The 23,902-nt window shown below is 51.4% G+C and overlaps 1 protein-coding gene across 2 annotated transcripts in view; it reads right to left on the reverse strand.

Moving 5' to 3' along the window:
* Positions 1-23,902, reverse strand: part of ZFAT (zinc finger and AT-hook domain containing) — a 206,638-nt gene that overhangs the window by 126,559 nt on the left and 56,177 nt on the right. For both annotated transcript variants that reach the window (XM_040626166.1, XM_040626167.1), the window contains exon 3: positions 16,083-16,334. In XM_040626166.1, the coding sequence (XP_040482100.1) occupies positions 16,083-16,334 (252 nt within the window). The remainder of the gene's footprint in view (positions 1-16,082; positions 16,335-23,902) is intronic.

Genomic DNA, 23,902 nt, shown 5'->3' on the forward strand with positions numbered 1-23,902 from the left:
TGCAGTGAAGCATGGCAGGATTTAGCCCATTTTGCAGGACGCCTAGGGACGCCATAAAGGTCTCACACTTCACCAAGCGGGAAAGTCAGCTATTCATTAAACAGAGAACGAGTGACAGCCCCTTGGGTGCCTGGCCCTGTGCCAGGCTGTGGGGACCCAGAGAAGAGTGAGGCCCGTCCCTGCCCCCAGAGAGCCCCAAAGCTCACCCATGGACGACCGCCCTTACCATGCTACATACGTCACCCCCACCTCGGTCCTCAGGCCCTTATGAAGTTGCTTTGTTCCTAAGCCCATCACAAAGATAAGGCTCTGAGGGGGAGAGGCAACAGGACCGAGAGACCCTCCCCCAGCAGGTGGCAGACCCAACATCACACCTGAGTCAGTCTGCATCAGAGCGAGGGCTTCCTACTGCCCTCTCCTGCCTCTGACGGGCGCAGGAAGGGAGTTTACTCTAGTACATGGACAGGAACCAACGGAACAGCCGGGCTCCATGGTGGAGCCTCATATCATCTTAAGTGGCCGAGAGGACAGATGGGCCAGGCCAGTGGGCCAGGAAGTGATCGCATGCCCATCCCTCTGCTCTGTCCCTGGGGAAAGGTGCTCGGCTGACAGGCACTCACGTACCTCGGCACCCAAACACTGCCCTTAAACAACCTCTTTCCTCCTAGCCCACTTCCCTCTAACGGGGGCCAGGCCCGTCTGCGCAGAAGGCCAAGGGGGGCCACAAAGGCCGGCACTGCTCAGTGCACCCTCAGTCAAGCCCCTGTAGGCAGCAAGAAGCCATTTGCTCCCGATCACATCCCACAGCCCCCGCCCACCTGCCACACTAGGACCCAGGAGCGACAGAGCCACACCAGCCTCCCACACCCGGGGAAAGCATTTAAAATCCCGCCATGGCTGCTGGGGGGCACGCCCAGCGCTCCCACTCTGCAGCCACGCTCCCTGCTGGGAAGAGGCAATTCTCAGAAAGGGAAGAAAACTACAGTTTCTGTTCTGTTCACACGGGGAAAGGCCTATGTCTTTCCCGCACCAAGACAGACGAAGGCCTCTGGCAATACACACGGAGAGCTAAAAGTGACTCTTTGGTGACGGCAGGATGCTGACACCAGGATGACACTGATGGGCACTTTGGGATAATTTACTCACCCTTGTTTCAGAGAATGCCCACTCGATCCCCTGGGCCTACACAGGGTACCCGAAGAGGAGTGGCCAGCTACCAGCATCTTTTAACGAATAGCATCCAGTGTGGAAAATGAAGCCACTGGTGGGGGCTGGGAAAAGGGAGTGCCCGGGTCACCCCTCAAGGCTTCTACACGCTCTTTTTAAGGGGAACCATCATCAAAATATCCTGCTTTGTGTATAGATACTAATTACACAATTAATTTTAAGGTAGTATTTTGTCTTCAACTTGTACGAGAAGTCTAAAATATCTCCACTGAGCTCTAGAAACGGCTCTTGATCCAACAGAAAACAGGACGTGATTTTGGTGAGACGGACAGCTGAAATGCGCCTGAGGTGCTTGACTGGACTGGACGCCATCAGACCCCAGTGGGTCTCGACGGCCTGCTCCTGGGGAGGCCCGCCAGGCCACGGGAGGGAAGAGCAGCATCAGTCCCGTCCGCAGCACTGGCATTCACACGGAAGCAGTGACAGTGCTCTGTGTGTGTCTGGTACGGTTCCTCTGGTCAACGATCACGAGAGACCGAGAAACTGCACCACCACGCTAATACCACTTGCTCTTCCGCACGATACTCTACGACCGGCAAAGCACCTTCCCGAGCGTTACCCAACACGGGTAACTCCACTATCATGGGTCCCGTGTGCCCTTCCCACCAATCTCTTTATGTTTCACTTTCTGCCCCAAGGCTCTAATAAACGTGCTCTTGCAGAACGCCAGGCCCTCAGCAGAGGGGCCCTCGTCCATCCACTTCACACCACGTTGCATCACTGAATCCCACTGTGATCCCTGCTGCTTTCAGATGGTGCTTCTCCAATGTTTTTAGCAGCAGGATGCTTTTCAAGTGAATTATTTAAGCAATGTCAATATAAACCATCGATAAAGGGGCGTGACTTCCCTGGTTCAAGCGGGTGGGGACCCCTTCATCACCTCCCACACCGTCCCCAACCCGTCCATCCTGAGCCGCAAGCACCTCTGAAGGGCCCTGAAAGCAGCTTGAACACCAGCAGGTGAGGGTGCCCGGGGAAGGCCTGGGTCAAACACCACTCCCACCACCGTCATCGCTCTGAGTGGCCCCGGCAGCAGGCAGGGCGCGTGAGCTACAACTGCGTTTCGGCGGGATCGGCCGGGAGCTCTCGAAGAGTACAGGCACTGCGGGGTTCGAGCAAGGGAAAGGCGGCACGGGGAAGCACGCACGGCTGTCCCTCGGGACGCGTGTGCTGCCGTGGGGCTGATGCCCACCTCGGGTCTGGGGCTGGCATTCCGGTTCCTTGTGCTTCCGCCCGCTGCGTGCTAGTGCAAGAGAGCTGTGGGGGCACCGGCCTCACCCACCCCCTGGCCCCGTGCTTTCTGCCGAGTCACCAACATTCTGGGAACCGTAACTTTTAATTTCTTGCCGTCTGTGCATATCGCTCTTCAAGCCCAGCACATTAACATAATTCTTTGTATTTCATTTCCTTTCGAAAAGACGGTGTTTAAAAGAGCAATGGCACAGCACAGAGTGGAACGCGGGGCCTCATGCAGAAGCAGATGTTCACAGACGGCATGTACGCCCACAGGGCTGAGGCCCCCCCACATCTACAAAGGGGCCTGGTGCTTGAATATGCAGGGAGGTGCTCTGACTACAAAACCAGAGGCCGGGTGGCTTCAGGAGCAGAGACCAAACATTTGTTCCATTTTAAGGGTAATGAGCAAAAATCCAGTGCCCTCAGTGTTCTAGCAAGTTCCTATTTGCCCAAGACCCCCACTCCATCCTTCACCCAGCTGCCTGTGAGGGTCCCAGAGGAACTCCCCTGCCCTCGCTTGCCCCTGGGTGTGGCCCCTGGAGGCACAGGAGATGGGGTGGGGGGCGGTCCCTCCCCAGGCTCCCTCCCTGCTGGCTCCTCTGAGGTTGCTTCATCCTCTACCCCGGGCTGGCCCTTGGAGCTCTGGGGACCACTCTCCCCACTGCCTTTATACCCAGGGTATTAACAACACCTCACGCCCCCGCTGTCCACAGTTTCTCACAAGACCTAAGCCTTTAATACAGGATCCCTTTATTAAGCCCTCAAGTTGCCAATTCAAGCAGGCCATCCTCTTCCAGCCCACATCCACGATCCTTTCAGTCACCCCAGATGGCTCCTCTTTCCAACCCCCGTCTCACCTGCAGGTCAGCACCAGCCACATCCCAAGCCCCAAGACAAATGGCCTCTATCCAGCTTCCTCTCATGTCATCTCCCCCGACTTGCCGTCGCTGACTGTCCTCCTCCCGCCTACCGGCAGCATCCTGCTCTCCCGTGCCTCCAGACACTCAGCAAGGGGGGCCTCAGGAACCTCCGCCCGTGGATGCCCCACCCACTGTGCCCTCATCTGCAGACGGCCCCAAGGCTAGGGCTCCCGTTCAGCCATCCTGCCGGCTCCACACCAGGTACATAACATCCCTTTGGACGCCCAGAGTCCACCAGACTCCACACACGACCAGAAGTAACAAGTCCTCTCCTCCCCAAACCTGCTTCTCCCTTGGGTTCTCAAGACTGGCAGGGCCATCCTCCACCCTAGCACCCCAAGTCAAAACCAAGGCCACCTCCCACTCACTCCCTCTTGCTTCCCACCCACTCCAAGTCTGCCCAGGCCCTGGCAATCATACTTCCACCAGAGCTCTCCAACATGCCCGCTTCTTTCCACTCCCAAGGCCACTGCTGAATTTGGACCCTCAACAAGACCACTGCACCAGCCCCCCCGCACCATGCCCCACTGACCACATGTGGCGGGGGGGGGGGGACTCCTCTGAGCCTTAAGGAATGCTGCTGCCTCTGCCAGTGCTGGCACTCCCTTCCCCATCTCCTCTTCCCCTCCCCTCACCTCCACGCCCACCCCCACTCCTCGGAAGACAAGGCCCACACAGCCTTCAACCTCAGCCCAAGCCCTCCCTGACCACCACCGTGCCCCCCCAGGCTGCTTCCGCAGCAACTTCTCTGAGCTCCCTTCAGACCCTGTTATGACCTCCATAGGTGCTCCTCGCGCTCACCTCAAAGTGCTGGTATCATGTTCTGCCTGGACCGTGAAGCTCTGAGCAACTCTGCTGCACGAAGTGGTTTACCTGCCATTACGTCGCCGGCAGCAAACACGTGCCTGGTACACAGACAGCACCCACTGACTCAGTGCTTCTCATGGATCATGAATGACCCACAGCAGAGGTTCCAAAATATTCCCATTTCTCTCAGCCCCTAACCACACACACCACACACACACCCTTAACTCTGATGAGCTTCTCTGACCTTACAGAGAAAAACTAAGCCCCTCGGACACAAGATCTCCTCATTCCCTGCTCACCATCCCCTCCTGTCCTAGAGGGGTTCCTTTGCGAGGGACGCTGTTCCGTTTTCCAACTCCACACGCTTAGCAGTGGGTGTGTGTCTGCATTTGTATCCCTGAGTTCCCCCAGGACTTCACAGAGTCCCCTACAGGTAGTAACACTCGAACCAGGCAGGCTGACTCGGCAAAGGGCAGGTGAAGAGTTAAGTGTACATGCAATCATACATTTGAAGAAATTAGCTCATACGCACTCATTTATAATTAACGCTGCACTAATATTCTCAAGTACCTATTCTAAATTGCCCAAGAACTAATTAAATCTCAGAACACCCCAGAGAGTAAAGTGTTATCAGCCACATTAATAAAAAGCTCAGAACAGTCGTCAGAACAGCAGACTGATAAGGGATTATATTCTGGGACTCTGGCACCAACTCTCTCCACACTGCTAAGACAGCAGTTTCTGGAACCAATTATTAGCCCACGATCATTCCATCGGACCTGCTGAATACGCATCACTCTGGCTTTTGCTCGTCCCCTCAGGCTCTCCCACATCTTCCCAGCTCTCTTGCTCTGAAGGAAAGCCAGGCAAGCACCTGCTTCCAACAGTGCCCCCACGGAGTGACAGCCATGAAGAGAAGCACATGATGGGCATGAGGCCTTTGTTTTCTACGCGACCCCTGTTCTCGCTACATGACCGCACCCGCAGGCTTGTGCCCCAACCATCATAAAGGAAATGCCTATCTCACCCTCCTCTCCACACATATAAATTGCCAAGTCATCCTCAGACATGGAGCTCAGGCCCCCTCCTCAGGAAGCCCTCCAGGATGTACCCCACAGACACGGGGTCCTCCCCTGCCCCCTCTCCATGGGTTTGGCCCTTCTGCCAATTTCTGTTATCTATTCACCTCCCTGTTTCCCTTTTCAGACACTCAGATGCTCAAGGGAAGAGACTCATCTTACTCAACTCTGATCCCCAAAGTCTGACTTGGTACCCACCAACAGCACAAGCCCAGGAATCAGGAGAAAAAAAGAGAAGAGAATCTGCCTGCGGTGGGGATCTCAGCCCTCGGCTTTAGAAGGCCTCCTTGGCAGCTCGGAAGCACCAGGCACAGCGGTAATTCTGGCTTTAAAAGCTTTGGGCCGTGGGCCATGGGCCACCCATCCCAGTACTTCTTAGCAATCAGGGGTTTTCACAGAGCAGAGAGCACTCCTTTCCAAATGGGGGTCACAAGGCATGGGAGCTCCCTGTCTTGGGAAAAAGCACTCGTTAGAGTGAAAGCCCACTGTGCCACGGCCTCCATCACACCCTAGCAGGCCCTCCACGCCAGCACACAGCAGGCAGCCCACTGAACTGCAGACAGCAGACAGCAGCACTGGGCTGCCCCCTCTGCCTCCTGACATGGTAGGACAGACTTCCCCAACGCAGTCACTGACAGCCAGCACGGCCCCCGCTGGCCTCCAAGATGCTGAAGAAGGAAGTCTTCATTCAGAAGTCCTGCCATACAGTCCTGCTTCGGTGGGACCTTGTCAGTTCCGCGCCACCCCCCACCCACCGCCACTGCAAAAAAAGGCTCTGAGCGCCCCCGGTTACCCAAGAGACACAGCAAGTCAGAAGCAGAGACACCAGGGTGCACAGGGCCAGCTCCACTTCTGACTTCTGTGTCTCACACTGGGAGACTTCATCCCCAACAGGACTGGAGGTTTTAATTCAGGTGACTCTGGGCCAGGGCAGGGGTGCGAGTTGGAGGACCAGCATCCCAGAAGACAGCCTGATCCACATGACCAGGGCTTGAGCTCAGAAATCTAAGGATTCGGGTAATGGCCAGCTGGCCCGGGGCAACTTCCTTCACACGGCAGAGCCCCTCTCTGCATGCGCGGTGAGATGGCAGCCCCACCCTGGCGTCCGGCGGGAGGATCTGAAGAGATACTCCGCTCCCTGGCAGCAGCTGGCACAGCTGGGCGGACAACAAGAGGACGTGTCAGCATCACCGTGGAGTCCAGCCGGGGCCAGTGAGCATCATGGTCCCGCTGACCTGGGTCTAGGATTCCGCAGACCCATGGAGTTCTGGACTAGCTTGCCTCTGGAAATTCTATGAGCACATCAACACACATTTGGAAAACTTAGCGGCCTGATTCCTCCCCATCTCTGGGGCCCCCTAGAGCGTGCCATGGGCTCCTGGCCATAGGCTCCTCATTTTTTTCCTTCCCTAAAGAACTCTGATCACATATCCTGTTACCAGCCATCTGAACTTCATTTCAAATCAGAAGCTACTGGAGTAATGAAGGTCATGTGCAGGCATTTTCACTGGGCAGATATTTACCAGCTGCCTCCATGGTGAGGGACTGGCCCTGAAGAGGGAGAGCCGGCTGGCGGGCTCAGGGGGTGCAGGGGGCGCTCTAAGAAGAAAAAGCTGCCCGCACCAGAGGAGCCAGGAGACAAGGGGGCACAAGCGTGCAGAGTAGTGGCCCAGATGCAGCAGTCCAGTCTCAGGGCGGGGGCTGGGAGGCCACGGGAGGATGCTGAGTAGGAAAGCTGACAGGTCACCTTTGCATTTGACACCATGCTGGGGGGGGGGACTAGGGGGCCAGTTGAGAAGCCGAGTGACCAATCCAAGGGCTGTGGCTAAAAGTGCCTGGGAGTGATGAGAAAGCTACACCTGGGGCAGGGAGGACGGCTGGCGAGGAGACAAGGGGCCCCAGAAGGGCTCCAGGAGCAAAAGCTAGCAGAGCTCAGTGACTGTTCGTTTGGTCTGGGGTGAGATCCAAGGAGGAATTAAGGGTGACTCAGGTTTCTATTTCTGATGACTGAGAAGCACCAGCAAGTGAGAAGGAACTTTCATAGGCAACCATCCAATAGAGATGGGAAAAGGGGGACAAAACCCAAAATGTAAAGAACACAGAGTCTGGAAATGAACACGAGCAGGTGTGGATGGCCAGAGAGCCAGCAACATGAGCCACGTCATCTCCCGCACACCACAGGGAAACGTACGGGGAAGTTAGAAAAACTAACCTTGAGTTTGCCGCCCATTAGACACTGCGTAGCCCTAGTTCCTGCTCTAGAGGATTCGCACATTTACTGCACTTCTGCTATGCCACGCGCTGGTCTGAACACGGGAAACAGAGCAGTGAAATGAGATACCCACCCAAAGTGCCTTACGCAGTCTGTTTGTGCCGAATCCACAAAGGAGCAGAGTCTGGCTCTGGATTTTGGCAAAAAAAGGAGAGACATGAATGATTCTATGCCACGTGCAGGGCACCAGGCCCTGGGGACAAGATGGCATCCTGCCTGCTGAGCTATCAGCGTGTGAGGAGACAAACCCACAAACCGTCAATCCTAACACGAGGAGACACGCGTGTGTGGGGTGAGTGGCCTGGGCTGCTGGGACGCAGAGGCCGAGGACAAGGACTCACACACTGAACCCACCTGCAAAAGGAATGAGGCCAGGAGCTGCAGGTGAGCGGGAATCTCTGGCACACGAGAGGCCTCTGCCATCCCAGAGAAAGGATGAGTGTGCAAAGTCAGAGGGATACGAGAGGGCCCAGGGGCTCAGAGGCTCCGGATGAGTGTGGCTATTCAGAGGACAGAGGGAAGCAGGTCTTTCTAGGCAGAGGGAACAACGTACAGGAGAGAAAGAGCACAGAGTCCTGGGGCCTTCGGAAGTCTGTCACAGAGTCACAGGTGGGCAACGGGGGAGGGGTACCGGCCAGGGGGGCAGCTGTCAGGTTTATACATGAACGACGTAGCAGGTTCGTGAGGAGCTCCGACTGTCTGCAAACAGGGGCAGGCGTGCTGGCCTGTCTCTGGGGGTGGGATGGAACCAGTCTGCACTTCGGAGTGATGGCTCCAATGGTAGGGAGAGCCAGAGGGCACACACCCAGGGCGTGCGCAGAACAACCCACCTATATTTGGGAAGAAAACAGAATTCCTCTTTGCCTTTCTGACCCCATCCTTGTGAATTTTATATTTTAATGTATGTTTTACAATGTCTATAACATATTCTTACAGCAAATGTGTATTTGAGCCAAAATGCCTGAGCTCCCCTCCCAGGCCCACCAATGATTACTGTGTAACACTGGACGGGATGCTTGTCTCAGGTTCCTTTTTTTTTTTTTTTTTTAAAGATTTTATTTATTTGTTTGACAGAGATAGAGGCAGCCAGCGAGAGAGGGAACACAGGCAGGGGGAGTGGGAGAGGAAAAAGCAGGCTCCCAGCGGAGGAGCCTGATGTGGGGCTCGATCCCAGACCACCGGGATCACACCGAGCCGAAGGCAGACGCTTAACGACTGAGCCACCCAGGCGCCCCTTGTCTCAGGTTCCTAATCTGTGAAATGGGGACAAAACCAGTAACTACCTCATGAGGTTTGTACGAAGAGGAAATAATTTAATATTTCTAAGACACACAGAATACTGGTAGGCCTACAGTAAGGACTCTATAAGTCCTTTTGTAAATGCAAAATTTTAAATTTTAAAAATGCAACTTATTAGTAACTAAATGAATATCTCTCTATATATATATAAATATATATATAGATGCGTTTGGAAATCACTGGGGTACAGAGAGCACGGATGGGAGCAGAGGGCAGACCAGAGCTGTCACAAGAAGAGATGACAGGGCCTGCCCCACAGGAACGGCAGCTGGCATGGAGAAAAAGTCAAATGACTGTAGTAAGTGACCAACGTGACAAGTGAAGGACAGGACATCTGGATGGGGGGACCAGCCATCAAGTTGGAATGCGGGGGGGGGGGGCATTCGTAAGGAGCTAGACACTGAGCATAGCACCAGACGTGCCGCAGAGCTTATGCTGTCTGTGGGGCGCCGGAACTGATCACGAGCTTGGGAGAGGGCCTGGCCAAGGAGAACGTCTGCAGGTCACAGGGCACGGCTGGGGGGGTGAGTCCAAGGAAGCGGACAGGAGCCACGCAGCAGCACTAGGGACAGTCAGCAGACATCTCCAGTTCCCCCCCACCCTGGGCACACGGCAGGGTTGCACCTTCTAGGCCCCTGAAGTCAGTGGGGCCGTGACGTCAGTCCTGGCCAGTGAAATGCACGGGCGGAAATGACGGAGGTCACTTCGAGGCTGACGGGAAACCATCCAGGGCTGTCCTCCCTTCTTGCACCGTGCCCAGCCACGGTCAGGGTGGTGGCTGCTCTCTCCGTCTGGGACCCTGAGTGAGCAGAGTCCCTGTGGACCTGCAGTGGTGAGCAGTCCGAGGGAGAACATGAGCCTGGTTCTGTGAGGGTCACTGCCATGCAGGAGAGGCTTGTTGTGACGGCATGACCTGGTCTACACTGACAGACTCAGGGACAGCGCAGCTGGAGAGGGAGGAGGGAGTTAGGAGCTCGAGGTGTCATGGGGAGGGACCATGAAAGTACCAGGACACGGGCCCACACTTCTCGGCAGGCCGAAGGCTGAGAATGCACAGGGATCACTGCGCTGCATGACCTTCAGGCTGACCAAAGCAAACCGTCATCACCATGACACAGCTCTCCATGGAGAAAGGTGCTCTATCCGGAGACTGACACTGCCTTTCCTTTACACCCGCAAAGTTTCAAACACAGCTCACCCAAAACCGTTTTCAATCATAGCGGCTCTTACCAAATCAGCTGTTTTGCTAACACAAATACAGTAGAAGGCACCCAAAATACTGTTGGAAAAAAATCTCCATGAAGATTATAGGTGCATCTTAGGTAAGATCTTAAAATAAATGCCTTGTCTTCTTTAGGACAGATTCAACAAGAGTAAGAGCCAATTTTTGCAACTCTCCTTGCAGAAAATGACCCCAGAAGTAACAAGCTTGGGAAGGTTCAGAAGTCACTTTTGTAATGTTGACATATTGATTTCTGTAGGCTGCAAACTGTTTTTTTCAGAAACACCAGCTGTTCCACATAACGGCACAGAAAATCTCTCTTCCTGGTTTCCTTTACTATTCAAAAGCAGAATAAAATAAATAAATGTTGAATACATATCAAAAGTATTATTTTAACTTGCCAGGGTTCAGCGTAAGAAAGGCTTATGTTGTTTTCTTTTAATTGTTTTAACAAGCTAGAGAGTCAAGGTCAATTGTTTGAAATGTCACCAAACTGCTCTTTACAGACCATGTATTAAAACAATTATGCAAGAATTTTCCAAATTGTAATGTTGTGCTTGGCAAACTGGGACTGGGGGAGCGACTGCAGAGACGGCGGCCACAAGGCAACGGGGCATAAGGTCATTTCTGCATATTTTAGAAGCTTCTACAGGGCCAGAAAGGGAAAAACTCCCAGAGTTTCTACCCTTCCATTTGGTATGTGTTAAATTAAAGTCCTTTTAAGGTCATTCAAATCAATGGAACACGAGGCTGTTTTCTCTACAGCTTATTACTGGAGGCAGCTGATAATCTTATTAGGAAGGACTGCTCCTGTCTGCCATTGCGGGGGACACGGCCTAACTAATTACAGAGTAGAAAAGAAACATCGGAACCATGTGGGGGGGGGGGTGACTTCATTTCTTATAAGTTTAGTGAAAAAGCTGACAGAAGTACACTGAAATGAGTAAAATCTACATCCATGAGGTGGAAGTGAGGCTGGCCTGAAGACACGGATGTGGTCCACGGCAGGGCTGGCCACAGGGCGGGAGGCAGGCGCTGTGGGGTTGCACGCACCCCAACCCCACCTCGGATGAGGTGTGTGACTCCGGATCATCATCACCTCTGGACTTCAACTCCCGCGACTGTAAAACGATGAAAGTGAGTCTGAAAAGGGGGGTTTCTGAGCCAATCTTAAAAGGTCACATACCATGTGATTCAACGGACACGAGATTTTTGAAATGACCAAATTACCGAGTTGGACAACAGATCTCTGGTTGCTGAGAATGGGGTGGGGCGATTCTGCAGCAGGAACGCATGTCCCCCACATGACGTGACACGGAGCTGCACACACACGTCACCGTCCCTGTCCGGTTCTGATGTCGTGCTGCATAGCTACGTACGAGGCAACGCTTGGGGGAAACGGGGTTAAGGCACCAGACTTCTCTTTACAATCCTTGCGACTTCCTGTGAATCTGTAATTATTTTCAAAATATGAAGTTTTATTTTTTAAAGGGTTTTTTAGGCTTTGAGCCAGACCCTTATTATTTCTAGACCCTAGGATTTGAAATAGTTTACCTCCCAAATTGCATTTATTAAAATAATTCCTTTGCACGTGTTTACTGATAGACCTGTCTTACTTTACAACTTTCACAAAAACACGATTTCCAGGTAGATCAAAGACATGGGTAATAAATGAGACCATACAAATCACAGAGGAATAGATCGAAGCATGTATTTTATTATTTGGCGGCATAGGTAAGTGCTCTCAGCTATGATGAAAAGGGCAAGAAATCTAAAAGGAACAGTCGACACCAGTGACAACAGATATTTAAAACTCCAGTGAAGTGCAAAAGAAAACAAAGCAAGGCTACAAATGAAATGAAAAGACAAATGATAAACTGTGGAGAATACTTTCTGCACATATGGTGACCTAAAGGTGTAGTAAGGAGAGGGCACAAGCAAGGAACACCCAAATTACGCACAAAACACAAATCCCCGGTAACCCTATAACCAGAGGGTCTACTCATGACCACACAGACGCTAATTCAAATAATGAAACCATGGCATAAGAGACAGACAGAGCTGAGGACTGACAGAGTGCAGGATCAAGAGGACCAAGGCGGGTAGGAGCCAGCGTCGGGGAAGTAACTGACAGATGCTGTCTGCAGGGTAGCTTGGCAACGTGTGTGCATGTCAAAATGTAAAATATGCCCTTATTAGCCCAGCAATTACATTACTAGGTATTTGCCTAAGATAATAATAGCATGAGTACAAATAAAATAATAAAATTTAAATGTATGCTTAAGACCAATCACCTGAGTAGTGGTTTGTTTTTTTTAAATCAGGGAGAAAAATTAAAACCAATCGTGAATGTCAATCAACTGGAAACTGATGAAGGAAAACGCATGGCCCATGCTTACAGTGAAATGCGGGGCGGCCTTTAAAAATGACAAAAATCTGCATTTCCTGAACCCAGCCCCGCCACATACAGGCTGTGTGACCTAAGCAAGCTCCTGAACCTCTCTGTGCCTCAGTTTCCTCTTCTGTAAAGCGGGAATAACACCACTGCCTACTTCTTAAAGGTTGCTGTAAGCAAGCTAACAGCTGTAAGACAGTGAGTATCCAGAAACCGCTATGGAACAGCTTGTTAAATAAAAAAGACTGACATGAAAACTTTATCGGCCACACTAGTGAGTGAAAAAAGATCACAACATGATGTATAACCCCATTTCTAAAAAACATATGTGTACACAGCACTGAGTAGGATCTTTCTTCTTATACAGGGAATAGTCGATAGACCTAGGCAGTGAGATTCTAGATTATTGTTACTTTCTTCTTAGTATTTTCTGTATCATCTCAGGTATTAAAAAAGAAAAAAATGTCAATATCCAATAGGCACTGTCAGACACTTTTGGAATCTGAATTCCTGTGAGCTTTTGGGGCAGGGGGTGGATCTGGTAATATGTAATATACTTTCTGACCCAGGGGTTATACTTCTGGGAATTTCTCCTACGAAAATAACAGTATAAGTCTACGAATACACATGTACATGAATGTTAATACACAACCACACACAACACACACATAGACATATACACACACTTATATGCATACAGAAATATTTATTAAAGCAACATTTACAATAGCAAAAGGCTGGAAATAACTTCAATGTCATCAACTGCAAACAACAGGACACAGAAAAATAATGCTGCAGAGCCCCATGGAAAGATCCTTTTGTTGAGGGTCTTGAATGCCTAGGAGCAGACTTTGCACTTTACCCTGAAAGGGAAACACTGAAAAAATTTGTTCGGGGAAGAAAACCCTGAGGGCAGTGCAGAACATTAACAGATCTGAGCAAACTTCTCAGGCTGCATCCAAGTTAGACCCAGGTCTGACCTCTGGAGGAAGCAACAGCAGGAATGTTTTGCCAAAGATCCCTGGTTTCCAACCGTAACTGTACAAAAAGCCCAGGAGTCTCCCAGAACGAGTCTGACGGGATAAATTATGTGAAGGCACAAAAATAAAACAGATCCTCAAGACGACAGCACTGAATGAGCAGAGTCAGATTCTCAGGACTCAGGCAGGTACACACGGACTGCTCTGAAGGCTACAGCGGGGCCCCTCTGATGAAAATGCAACCACCATGGGGAATGCCAACTGGTGTGGCCACTCGGGAAACAGCATGGTGGTTCCTCAAAAAGTTAAAAATAGAACTACCCTAGGATCCAGCAATCATACTGCTGGGTATTTACCCAAAAAATACAAGAACACTAATTCAAAGGGATACATGCACCCCTATACTTACAGCAGCATTATTTACAATAGCCAAACTACAGAATCAACCCAATCAGCCATCAACAGATGAATGGATACAGAAGGTATGGTGTCTCTCTCTCTCTCCACACACACACACACACACACACACACACACACACACACACACACTGGAATATTACTCAGCCATCAACAAGAATGAACTCTTGCCATTTGCAATGATGTGGAGCTAGAAAGTATTATGCTAAGTGAAACAGAGGAAGACAAACACCATATGATTTCGCGCACATGTGGAATTTAAGAAACAAAACAAAGGGGAAAAAAGAGAAAAAACAAACGAAGAAGCAGACCCTTAACTCTTGAGAACACACTGATGGTGACCAGAGGGGACATGGGTGCGGGACGGGGGAACTTGGTGATGGGGCTGGGGATGCCCTCTGCAGAGGGCACATGTGATGAGCACCGGGTGATGTAAGAATCACTATATTGCACACCTGAAATTAATATCACACTGTTAACTACACCGGGATTAAAGCAAAAACTTAATAAACAAACAATATGCAACCACCATTAACTATCTGTGTGAGAAAAAGAGAGTGGGGGGTATGCCTGGCGTGGGGGGCAACTCCATAATCCAGAGCCAGTGGTTGATATATCCACCAGAAATTAGCACTTTAGGGGCAAGGAGGTACATTCTAGTCCTTCCTCCCTCAACCATCTCGCTTCTAGAAGTCCTTTATTTGCCACAAGGGCACCAGACCACAGCACTTCCTGCCTACATGTCACACACTGAGGACTCGCGCTCTGCCGTGGGACAGCTGCCTTCCCGCTGACTTCTCTCGTCTGAATGCTCGTCCATTATGTGCATTAGCCCATGCAGCCTAGAAAGGGTTCACATAGTCACCTTGAGAGCAGTTCTTCAAAGGAAAGAACAACATTTCGTATTTTCTACCGTTTGCACGGATGTTGGCAATGAGCCTTGGCCACCAACCTAGATGTCTGGTAAGTATCCGGTGATGAGTTATTCAATTCTTCCCCTAATCTCTGCGAGGATTTTGTACACCAATGGTCTTGCTTCACTGCTGAGAGGTATTTGTAGAAAGGACTTGAGAATGGAGGTTCAAAGGCTAGGTCCCCTTGCTAACTGATGACCTGACTTCCCAGAGTCTACCTATCCTTATCTATGAAACAGGAAGGAGGACACCAGTACTGTTTCCCTACTGCTGCGAAGAAAGCGACAGCTAACACTTGCTGAGTGCTTTTCATGTGCAGGTGCCGTTCTGAGCACTTTGTAAACCCTGCCTTATTTAATCCTCAAAGCAACCATGAGACAGTGCTGCGTTTTATTCCCATTTTACAGATGAGGAAACGGAGGCAGAAGGAAGCTGGTAAGGGCTGGTGCAGCTGCGATTCAAACCCAGGTAGCCATATCCCAAAGCCTGTGTTTTAAACAGAACGGCCTCCCCCGTGACGTCCTGAGCGCAGCACAAAGCACAGTAAGAACTTCAACTGTGGGGCCGTCTGAACACTCACAAGTGGCACAAGAACCAGGTGACAGCAGAGCCCACAGCAGAGGCCCCCCGTCTCCAGGACAGCGCTGCTACTTCATTCCCCCAGAAGGTCACCCATGAGACGTGCTCTGCTGCGGTGACGTCACTCCCCGCTCACCTTCGCACCCCCTTCAGCCTCTTTCAGAAGTCTAGCCAGGAACCTATGTGAAGGAAGCACCAGTACTCCATTTGCTTCCAGAATGCCCGCCACAACCTAGCCCTCGGCCTCCGCTGGCTCATCAAGGTCCCTCACGGGGGCTCTGAGCATCCTAACGTCTGCACTTGCACTCACACAGCCCTGTCCACCCACGGAGACGTCCTCCCTCCGCTAATCCCAGTGCCACTCAAACAGCGACACCAGGTTCCCTCCTGACTCCCCATCACTGAGAGTTTATTCCCTACTCACATTCTGTGCCATACAACCCTGATGTCCCACCCATAACGTAAGTTCACCAAGGTAGAGACTGCGTCTCACCCTCCCTGCATACCCCAGAACTCCACTGCAGTACCCCCGTGACCCACACGCCGTGGGCACCGCCTACCACACGACACCCTCAATTCACAGACGACTTACGGTCAAAACGAGGAACTTTTCCAGACAGGTGAGACTTGTATAAAAACACTCTATTTCCCCGTAGTAACTGACACGGTAAAGCCTGCCGTCAGTACTTACACGTCTTCCTAGGAAACGACGCGCTCGGCCCTCAGGCATCATACCTGCTTCTCCATCCTCCTCGTCCAAATTCAGCACAATGATGCAGATATGCTTCCTCAGCTGGCGAGGGTTGGAGAACTTTCGACAGCACTTGCTGCACTCCAAGCTGCTGGGAGCCAGGCCGCTGCCCTCCCCGGGGGCCGGCGGACTGTCCTCGCTCGGACCCACGGCGCTTTCCGCCAGCTCCTCCTCGGCGCTGGGCTTCTTCGTGGAGCCCTTGGGCCTGCCTCTCTTCCTCTTCATGACCGAAAACTCTACCGAGGAAACAAGAGGGCACAATGTAGTCACACGCGGCGACAGTGCAGGGCACGCACCCAACTTCCAAATGTGTGAATGTGTTCAGTTTCACACTTTATGAAAAACGGGAAAGTATGAAGCAGCTGCGGAAATTACCAGCTACCAACGGTGTCTCCAGGGCTCATGTTTCCGCATCTACATGCTACCACGTTATCGATTTCCTAATATTCTGATTTAAAAATACCATTTGATGAGAACCTTTGCACATCTTCTCTCGTAAAGTGGGGATGATTCTAAACTGTGACCGGCAGCCCCCCGATTCACGAATCAGACCCCTAGTGAACCACTGAGTCCATTTACACCCTGTTCTCAGAAAGCGCTTAAGGACGTCTTTGCAAAGGATTCGCAAAGGCTGCTGAGCTTTTCGTGCTCTTAATGAGCTACACGACTATTCAGATTATTTCAAGGCATCATGATTATTACAGCCAAATTGTTCTGATAAAACAGAGAAAAATAATTACAATCTAAGTCTACCAATTACAGGACTAAAGACAATAGCAGTATTTTTCGAGTTTCCTAGCGACCTGGTGAGTTCAACGGCATGCTCAGAGCTGCTTTAGAGCAAGTTTCAAATCGTTTCTCAACCTGTATTTCTTCCTAATTAGCACTCATGTTTAAGGCATTCATCTCCAGAACGAAGGTGCGAATTAAGATGGGTGAGCGGGGTCAGGGAGAGTCGTGCTGCCGGGTGTGTGAAGGTGGAATGGCGTGGTCTCAGATCATGTGACCTGACGGGTACCCCGAGACATTGCAAGCAGGAAGCCAGCACCGTCTGGCTGACACCCCAGTGTTAGCGGCCTATCCGCTGAGGTACAGCGTTTCAGCAGTCCTCCAAATCTGAGCGGCAACAGAGAGGAAGGGGTCTTAGGTTCCAGCATCATCCTGAGAAAATGGTCATGTCCAGAGGGATGATGTCTTCAGGGCCCCTCCCTGAAGGCTACAGGCCTGCACAGGAAAGCATCACCCACGCTGCCCACTGCTACTACCATGAGGACCCTTTCAGGAGGTTGTTATGCTCCCAAATCAGACCAGGGAGACCAGAGGGGAGACCAGAGTCTGCAGGGAAAGAGTGACATGACAATGGGGGCTCTGGACAAAGCCTGCTTTGCCGCAGGGTCCCCAAGAACTCAGGGAGATCATGCGCCAGAATGGGGGAAGAGCTGGGGGGAGGGGGGCCTTGCAGGGACAGAGTTTCTGCAGAGCTGCAGGGTCAAAGGGGGGTCAACAATGACCAAGTGAGCCAAACCAGAGACCTCCTTGGCCAGGCAACCAGCACAGCGCACAGTGACTGCCTTCTCGCTCTGTCGAGGGGCGTGCTGGAGATGAGGGGCGGGGAACAGGGGAGGGAAAAGTACTTAACAACAGGAAAGCAGAGAGACCAGATGAGACGAACAAGGGCATGAGACGCTGGGACCCTGCTGCCCGCACCGGATTTTACGGGGGAGAACAACAAGGTCCACACACAAGGTCCAGCCGGCAGCTATGGGAGGCTGGGGCAGATGGCAAGGAGAGGAATGTACAGAGCAAGGACAAATGGTTGACCTCACAGTCATTAAAACTTCTCTCCTTGTTACTCTTCCCAACAGCATGTACCGCGCCAATTATTGAAGCAGCAATGAGGAGCAGAGAAGCAGAATCAGCGGCGGGGCTCTCAAACACCCACCCCATGTCACGTCTGCGGGACTACAGACACAGGACGCCGGAAGGTTATGGAGTCTGCGGCCTGGGCCAACCTCCACCAGGCACTCCGCATCCCGCCGTGTCCATCAGCCTTCCTCCTCTGAAAGGCTCGAAGGATACAGCCGTGGTGAAGAAGGAACCTTAACCCAGAGCGGTCTGGCCTCTGCCCTCAGCTACGGGGGGTGACCTCTAGGCCCCCAGAAGGTCCTGTCTGATAGGAGTGCCTGTTTGTCTGCAGGCTGGGGCCACTGACGGTCTAACAACGTGATTTATGACGGGGCTCTGCGACAAGTCAGAGCAGTTCTGCCCTCCGGGGGAACCGGAGAAGAGAGGTATTCATCTGAACCTGCAGGAGGAGCGAGGGACTGAAGGCCAGCCACGTGGGCAGCGTCTCATCGAGCCGGACACCAAAGGCTGGAGTGAGTGTCCCTGGTTCGGCATACTCGAGTCCTGTCACATAATATAGAGGAAGAAGGCAACAGCATCCAGGACTCCACAGGGGAAGAAAGATGACCGAAAGCTCCATGGCTAGAACCCTCTCAATCCCAGACCTGGCCCATGCATCTCTCCCTTTGTCTAGTTCTGACCTATATGCTTTTTGTATAAAATGGTAATCGTAAGTATAGTGCTTTTCTGAGTTCTGTGAATCATTCTAGCAAATTATGGTCCTTGAGGTCCCCTGAATTTGCAGCTAGCTAGTCAGAGTGAGGGTGGCCCCAGGGACTCCCAAGCTTGTGGCTGGGGTCAGCAGTCTTGCGGGCAACTGTTCCCCTAACCTGGGGTTCAGCAGGCTCACTGCAGCAGGACACCCGGCTTTCTCTCCTTGGAGACATGCAGAGCACGTGACAGCGACCGCGGTGCCACAGGGTGCGAGACAGCCGCAGTCTACGAGTCTCTCTCCCCGCAGACGGGGGACTCCCTGCAGGCAGAGCCCTAGTCCTGACTCCCTGTTACCCCCAGCACCTAAGCTGGTGTCCACACGGTGGGCACCGATAAATCGCGGTGCATTAAACCGGTGAGCCATGCGCAATCTGGCTGTCAAGGAAGAAACACAAAATCAGCCCTGAAAGCTTTGGAAATCTTCTAACACGATGGTGACAAAACTAATCTTACATCTTGCTACATCCATAATGCAGACGCTCAAGACCAATTAGTTAGCAAAAAATGAAATATTCGTAAATGAACTTGGAATAATTGAAAAGCACTGAGAAAGAGGTGCTGCTGTCAAACTACAAACATTTCACAGAACTGCAGAGAACCCTGGAACTGGGCAAGGGAGATCTTGTAACCTCGCCATCAAAACCCTGGAACGGGCTTGTCTTCCGTTCCCCTTCCTCCTCCGTGAATTCCTTGGTTCAGTCTGTCCAGGACCTCTGTGATTTGTCCCCCTAAAGACATCTGCCCACGAAACCCCCTCTCTATTTCTTTGTCACCTAGATCCCTACAAACAGACCCCAGGCCACGGCCTCCTGCTCATATCCTCCTCTTGTCTCACTACCTTGCTCTAGAACATTCCATTGTTCACAACACTCAGACCTGGCTTTCTAGGTCCTTCCTCACACGGCTCAACAAGCACACGCACGCACCCACAGCTGTGCTCTCTCTCAAGTGCTCGGCAATGTTCCAGACCTCCCTAACTTTGCACAGATAATCCCAGTCTTTTTATGTACCCGTACTGCTCCCCCCATCTGTGCCCACCTCCCACACCCAGTCAGACTCCAAGCCCCAGTTCAAACCCTCAGGTCCACCTACCACGCCGTCCCAGCTGGTCTGTGTGTGAGGCACACGTGCCATGCACACCGCTGATACAGCCTCCGGCCTGCATGTTTCCCTCTCGCCCCCCACCTGTTACACACCCTGAGGTTGAATTCCCAGAGCCCAAGGATCGCAAACAGAGCTGAACGTGCAGGAGACACTTAATAAGTAAATACACGTGGTTTGATGGCAGGAAAAGCTATTTCCTACATCCACAGTATCCAAAAGGAAGAAAGAGGGGAACCACCACAAAACCTCTCAACCCTGCCCCAACGCCACAGTTTGGGGACAACTTCCTCACAGAGAATCGTCCTTGCAGATCCAAGGCCAAAACTAGCAAGGGACGGGAAGAATCAGCCAAAGGTTTTTAAATTCAATCAAAAGACAACATGAGCTCCCTGAAAAAAATAGCTGCACGTTACTAAAAATCTAATAACGTAAGCCCTTTATTTGTACATCACTCAAGTGCGCAAGGCCCGTTCCCAGTTCTTATCTCATTTTATCCCCATAAAAACCTTCAGAGACGGATGCAGCAAATGTAATTTCCTCAATAGGAAAAGAAATAAGGGACTCGAAGGTTCAAGGGGCTTGGCACGTTTTCCAGAAGCCGCTGCTGAGCTCACAGAGCCAGGACGCGGGCTTCCCTCTCCCCTGCCCGCTCCTTCCGCTGGGTCAAGTAGCCCTCGGGGAGGCTCTGGACCATGGCAAGAGCTGGTGCTGCAGTGCAGAGCACACCCGCTGCGAGACAGGCCGCCCCGAGTTAAACCCCCCCCCGCCGCCGTCTCGCGTGTGAAAAATAAACACAAAACTCTCTGTTGTATAGTCCCCTATAAATAAAAGCCATCCATGAAAATGCTGAGCACAGTACTTCGAAGGTGATCAATAAATGGCAACCACTTATTATTACGGCCATACGCATTAAGACTCTGACTTGGACTAGTTCCCTGAAGCAACTGTTACCTTCCCACCCGGTCCTCTGGGGCCAGATCATGTGATTCCCGAAGCACACCGGCCCTCGCGCCTTACAGCACTCTTCCCTTGATTCCTCCATTCCGAAGTCTCGCACCAGGAAAGCCAACACCGAATAAGGGGCAGCCACATTTCAAGATGCTGGAGACCAGGGAAAAAGCCCTCACTCTGCAGCTCAATCCAGTCACGCCAACTCGAGAATTTAAGCAAATCCCGAAACTCTAACACTGTTGGGCCTGTCAGTCTCCCTGACATTTACGTCCAACGAGCCCAGAAGCAACGAGAAGACAAAGAATTATTCATCCGCAACGAGGGAGCGCGAGCCTTTGAGGTTTATGGGGACTGCAGCATCCCCTCCATGGGACAGACCGCAGCCGGCCCCGGACCACGGGGCACCGGGGAGGCCAAAGGCACCCACGCCTGCTCCCTGTGGAGTTACCAGCAACAACGTGGAAACGTCCCGCACGCAACAGCAACAGCGAGGGGTTAGCGAGCACGCACGGCGCCCACACCACGCGAAGTGCTTTGAGCACACTTCCCCGTCAGAGCTCGGTGGGAAGCGTCGGTGTGACTCCCACGGTCTGGAAGACAACGCTGAGGTTTGAGAAGACTGATCAAGTTGCCCCAAGACACAGAAAACGTAACTGGCAGAGCTAAGCTCTGAACCCACCGTTTGCCTCAAGAGTCGGTGAACTTCACATTCATGTCAGTTCAGTTAATTTCAGAGCACAGAAATAATACGATTTGACCTCTCCTCTACATGCTGCAGGAAAATGATGACAGTGTCACCAAGCTGTAAGCCTCAGTGTGATCCGACTCCTGAACCAGACAACAGATGGTGAAACAGGAAGTCGGGGCTACACGTGCACGTACCATGTACCAAGGCATCACGAATTAACGTGTATTTATCTCATAACATTTTCAAAAAAAAAAAAAAGGCGAGCCTCTCATCTCCCTTTGACAGATGACAAAAGCTGCTTGCCAAAGCCACCAGCAGGGCCTCCACAGGTGTGGTGCAGGCAGAGCCCTGTGTGAGGTGCCACAGAGGGCAGGAGGGGGCCAATACCTGAGCCATGCTCCTCGAGCTGAGCTGAGCACTGTTGCACCGGCTGCGTCCGCCCTGACCACATTTTCTGCTTGTTCACCCAGAAAGAAAGCCTGTTACTAACTCACCAGCCCAGAATGGGGGCACCTTTTTGTAATCCGCACAAAGGCACCCTGTGTGCCAGCCCCAGCCGTGGCAGTCACATGACAGCTCCAGGGCTGGAAGCTGAGTCTACCTGAGTCCAGGATGGGTGCTCTTTAACTACCCCCACGCTGCTATGTGTAGACTGGAGGGCTCAGGTTTCAGGTGTCTGGAACACTGAGGACAGCAATGCCTGTGTACACTCAGAATGACTCTATTCGTGGTAGCTGTCCCAGAGAGACAACACAGAGATTTAAATTTAGATGCCAACTTCCACCCTTATGCTAGACTCTGTGACCCCCTCTTTGGCAGTCCATCCTTGATCCCAGAGAAGTACTTTCCCCACTGCCCTGCAAAACTGCCTCTTTGCCTACCTGCCACCCACCTGCCAGGAGACGAGCCCAGCAGAAGAGCGCCCCGGGCACCCTGTGCTCTCAGCACCTAGCAGAGCGCTCAAGCATCTGACAGGTGCATGATGACTGAACGAAGAAGTGGAGTGCGAGGGAAGGCAGAGATAAAAGAAGGGTTCCTACGGAAGGTCTGAAAGAAGAAGAAGATGGAAAACCCTAAATGAGGCTCTCCCGGGAACCCCGTGATTCCAGCTCCAGCAGGCCCCTCTGTCCCAGCCACCATCGGGATGAACGAATGTATGCACACATGCTCACCCACCAGTCACACCCAAACACACACCCACACACATTCTCAGACACAATCACACACTCACACACACACATTCTCTCCATAAGGCATTTTCTTCTTGGACCGCAGCCAGAAATCTGATGGGGAAGAGGGGAGAAAATGAAAGGTTCTTAGGCAGACCACTTCCTACATGAGCAAAAAAGATTAAAAGGCTATAAAATAAACCAAAGGATTTAGGAAACTTCATGTTATAAAGGGAGACCAAAATAATAAATCAATTACTACTCAGTTAAAGGTTTAATTAAACCATTTCAAGTATCTCTCAACTTAAAATGAATTGTGAAGGTTAAACCTGAATAGAAATCATTAGAGAGAAACTAAGCTTCTGGAAGCCTCGAATTTTACGGACTCGCACAGAGAGAAAAAGGAGGACTTGGAGTTCTTAATGAAAGATTTTTGAAGAAATGTTCTCGTATTAAGAGTCTGAGTTTAATTAAAGTCTTAAATACTTTTAAAAATTAAACTGTACAGGCAACTAATCTTCCAGTGTACACACACACACACACACACACACAAAAGAGAGGAAATGTGTTCAAGAAAAATTTAAGTCAAAAGTAAATTAGTTAATAAAGGAGAATAATTTTTCAAGTAGCTTTGTAGGAAGAATCTGATTATACCCAGAGCAGTTCAAGAGCAGGCAGATGCCGTCACAGCAGCTGGGCCCAGATCCTGCTCTCCCACCTACTAACTAGGTAACCGTGAGAGGGCGATTGTAAGGCCTCAAGCCTCTGAGCCACATCTCCCTCAATTATAAAATCTGAGCATCGGCAAGGACACGGAAGACACGGACAGCACTACAAACGAGCAAAACCTAACACCTGTCTATGAGAATGTGCCACTACCAACAGCAGACTATAAATTCTTCTCAATTGCACATGGAACATTCTCCAAGATAAACCACGCTGAGCCGTAAGTCAAGTCTCAATAAATGTGTAAGGGCGGAAATACACACATACAAAGTACGTGGGCTGAAATTAGAAATAAACAACTCATACAGGTGAGTAACAAGAAAACAACCCAATTAAGAAACGGGTAGAGGCCCTGAACAAATATTTTCCCAAAGAAGACATACAAATGGCCAAAAGACACATGAAAAGATGCCCAACATCACTCATCATGAGGGAACTGCACACCAAAGCTATAGTGAGATACCACCCCATACCTGTCAGAGTGGCCACGATTAACAGGACAGGAAATAACAAGAGTTGGCAAGGATGCGAAGGGGAACCCCTTGCA

Source organism: Ursus maritimus, unplaced genomic scaffold (assembly GCF_017311325.1).
Source record: "Ursus maritimus isolate PB19 unplaced genomic scaffold, ASM1731132v1 scaffold_9, whole genome shotgun sequence".
Taxonomy (NCBI): domain Eukaryota; kingdom Metazoa; phylum Chordata; class Mammalia; order Carnivora; family Ursidae; genus Ursus; species Ursus maritimus.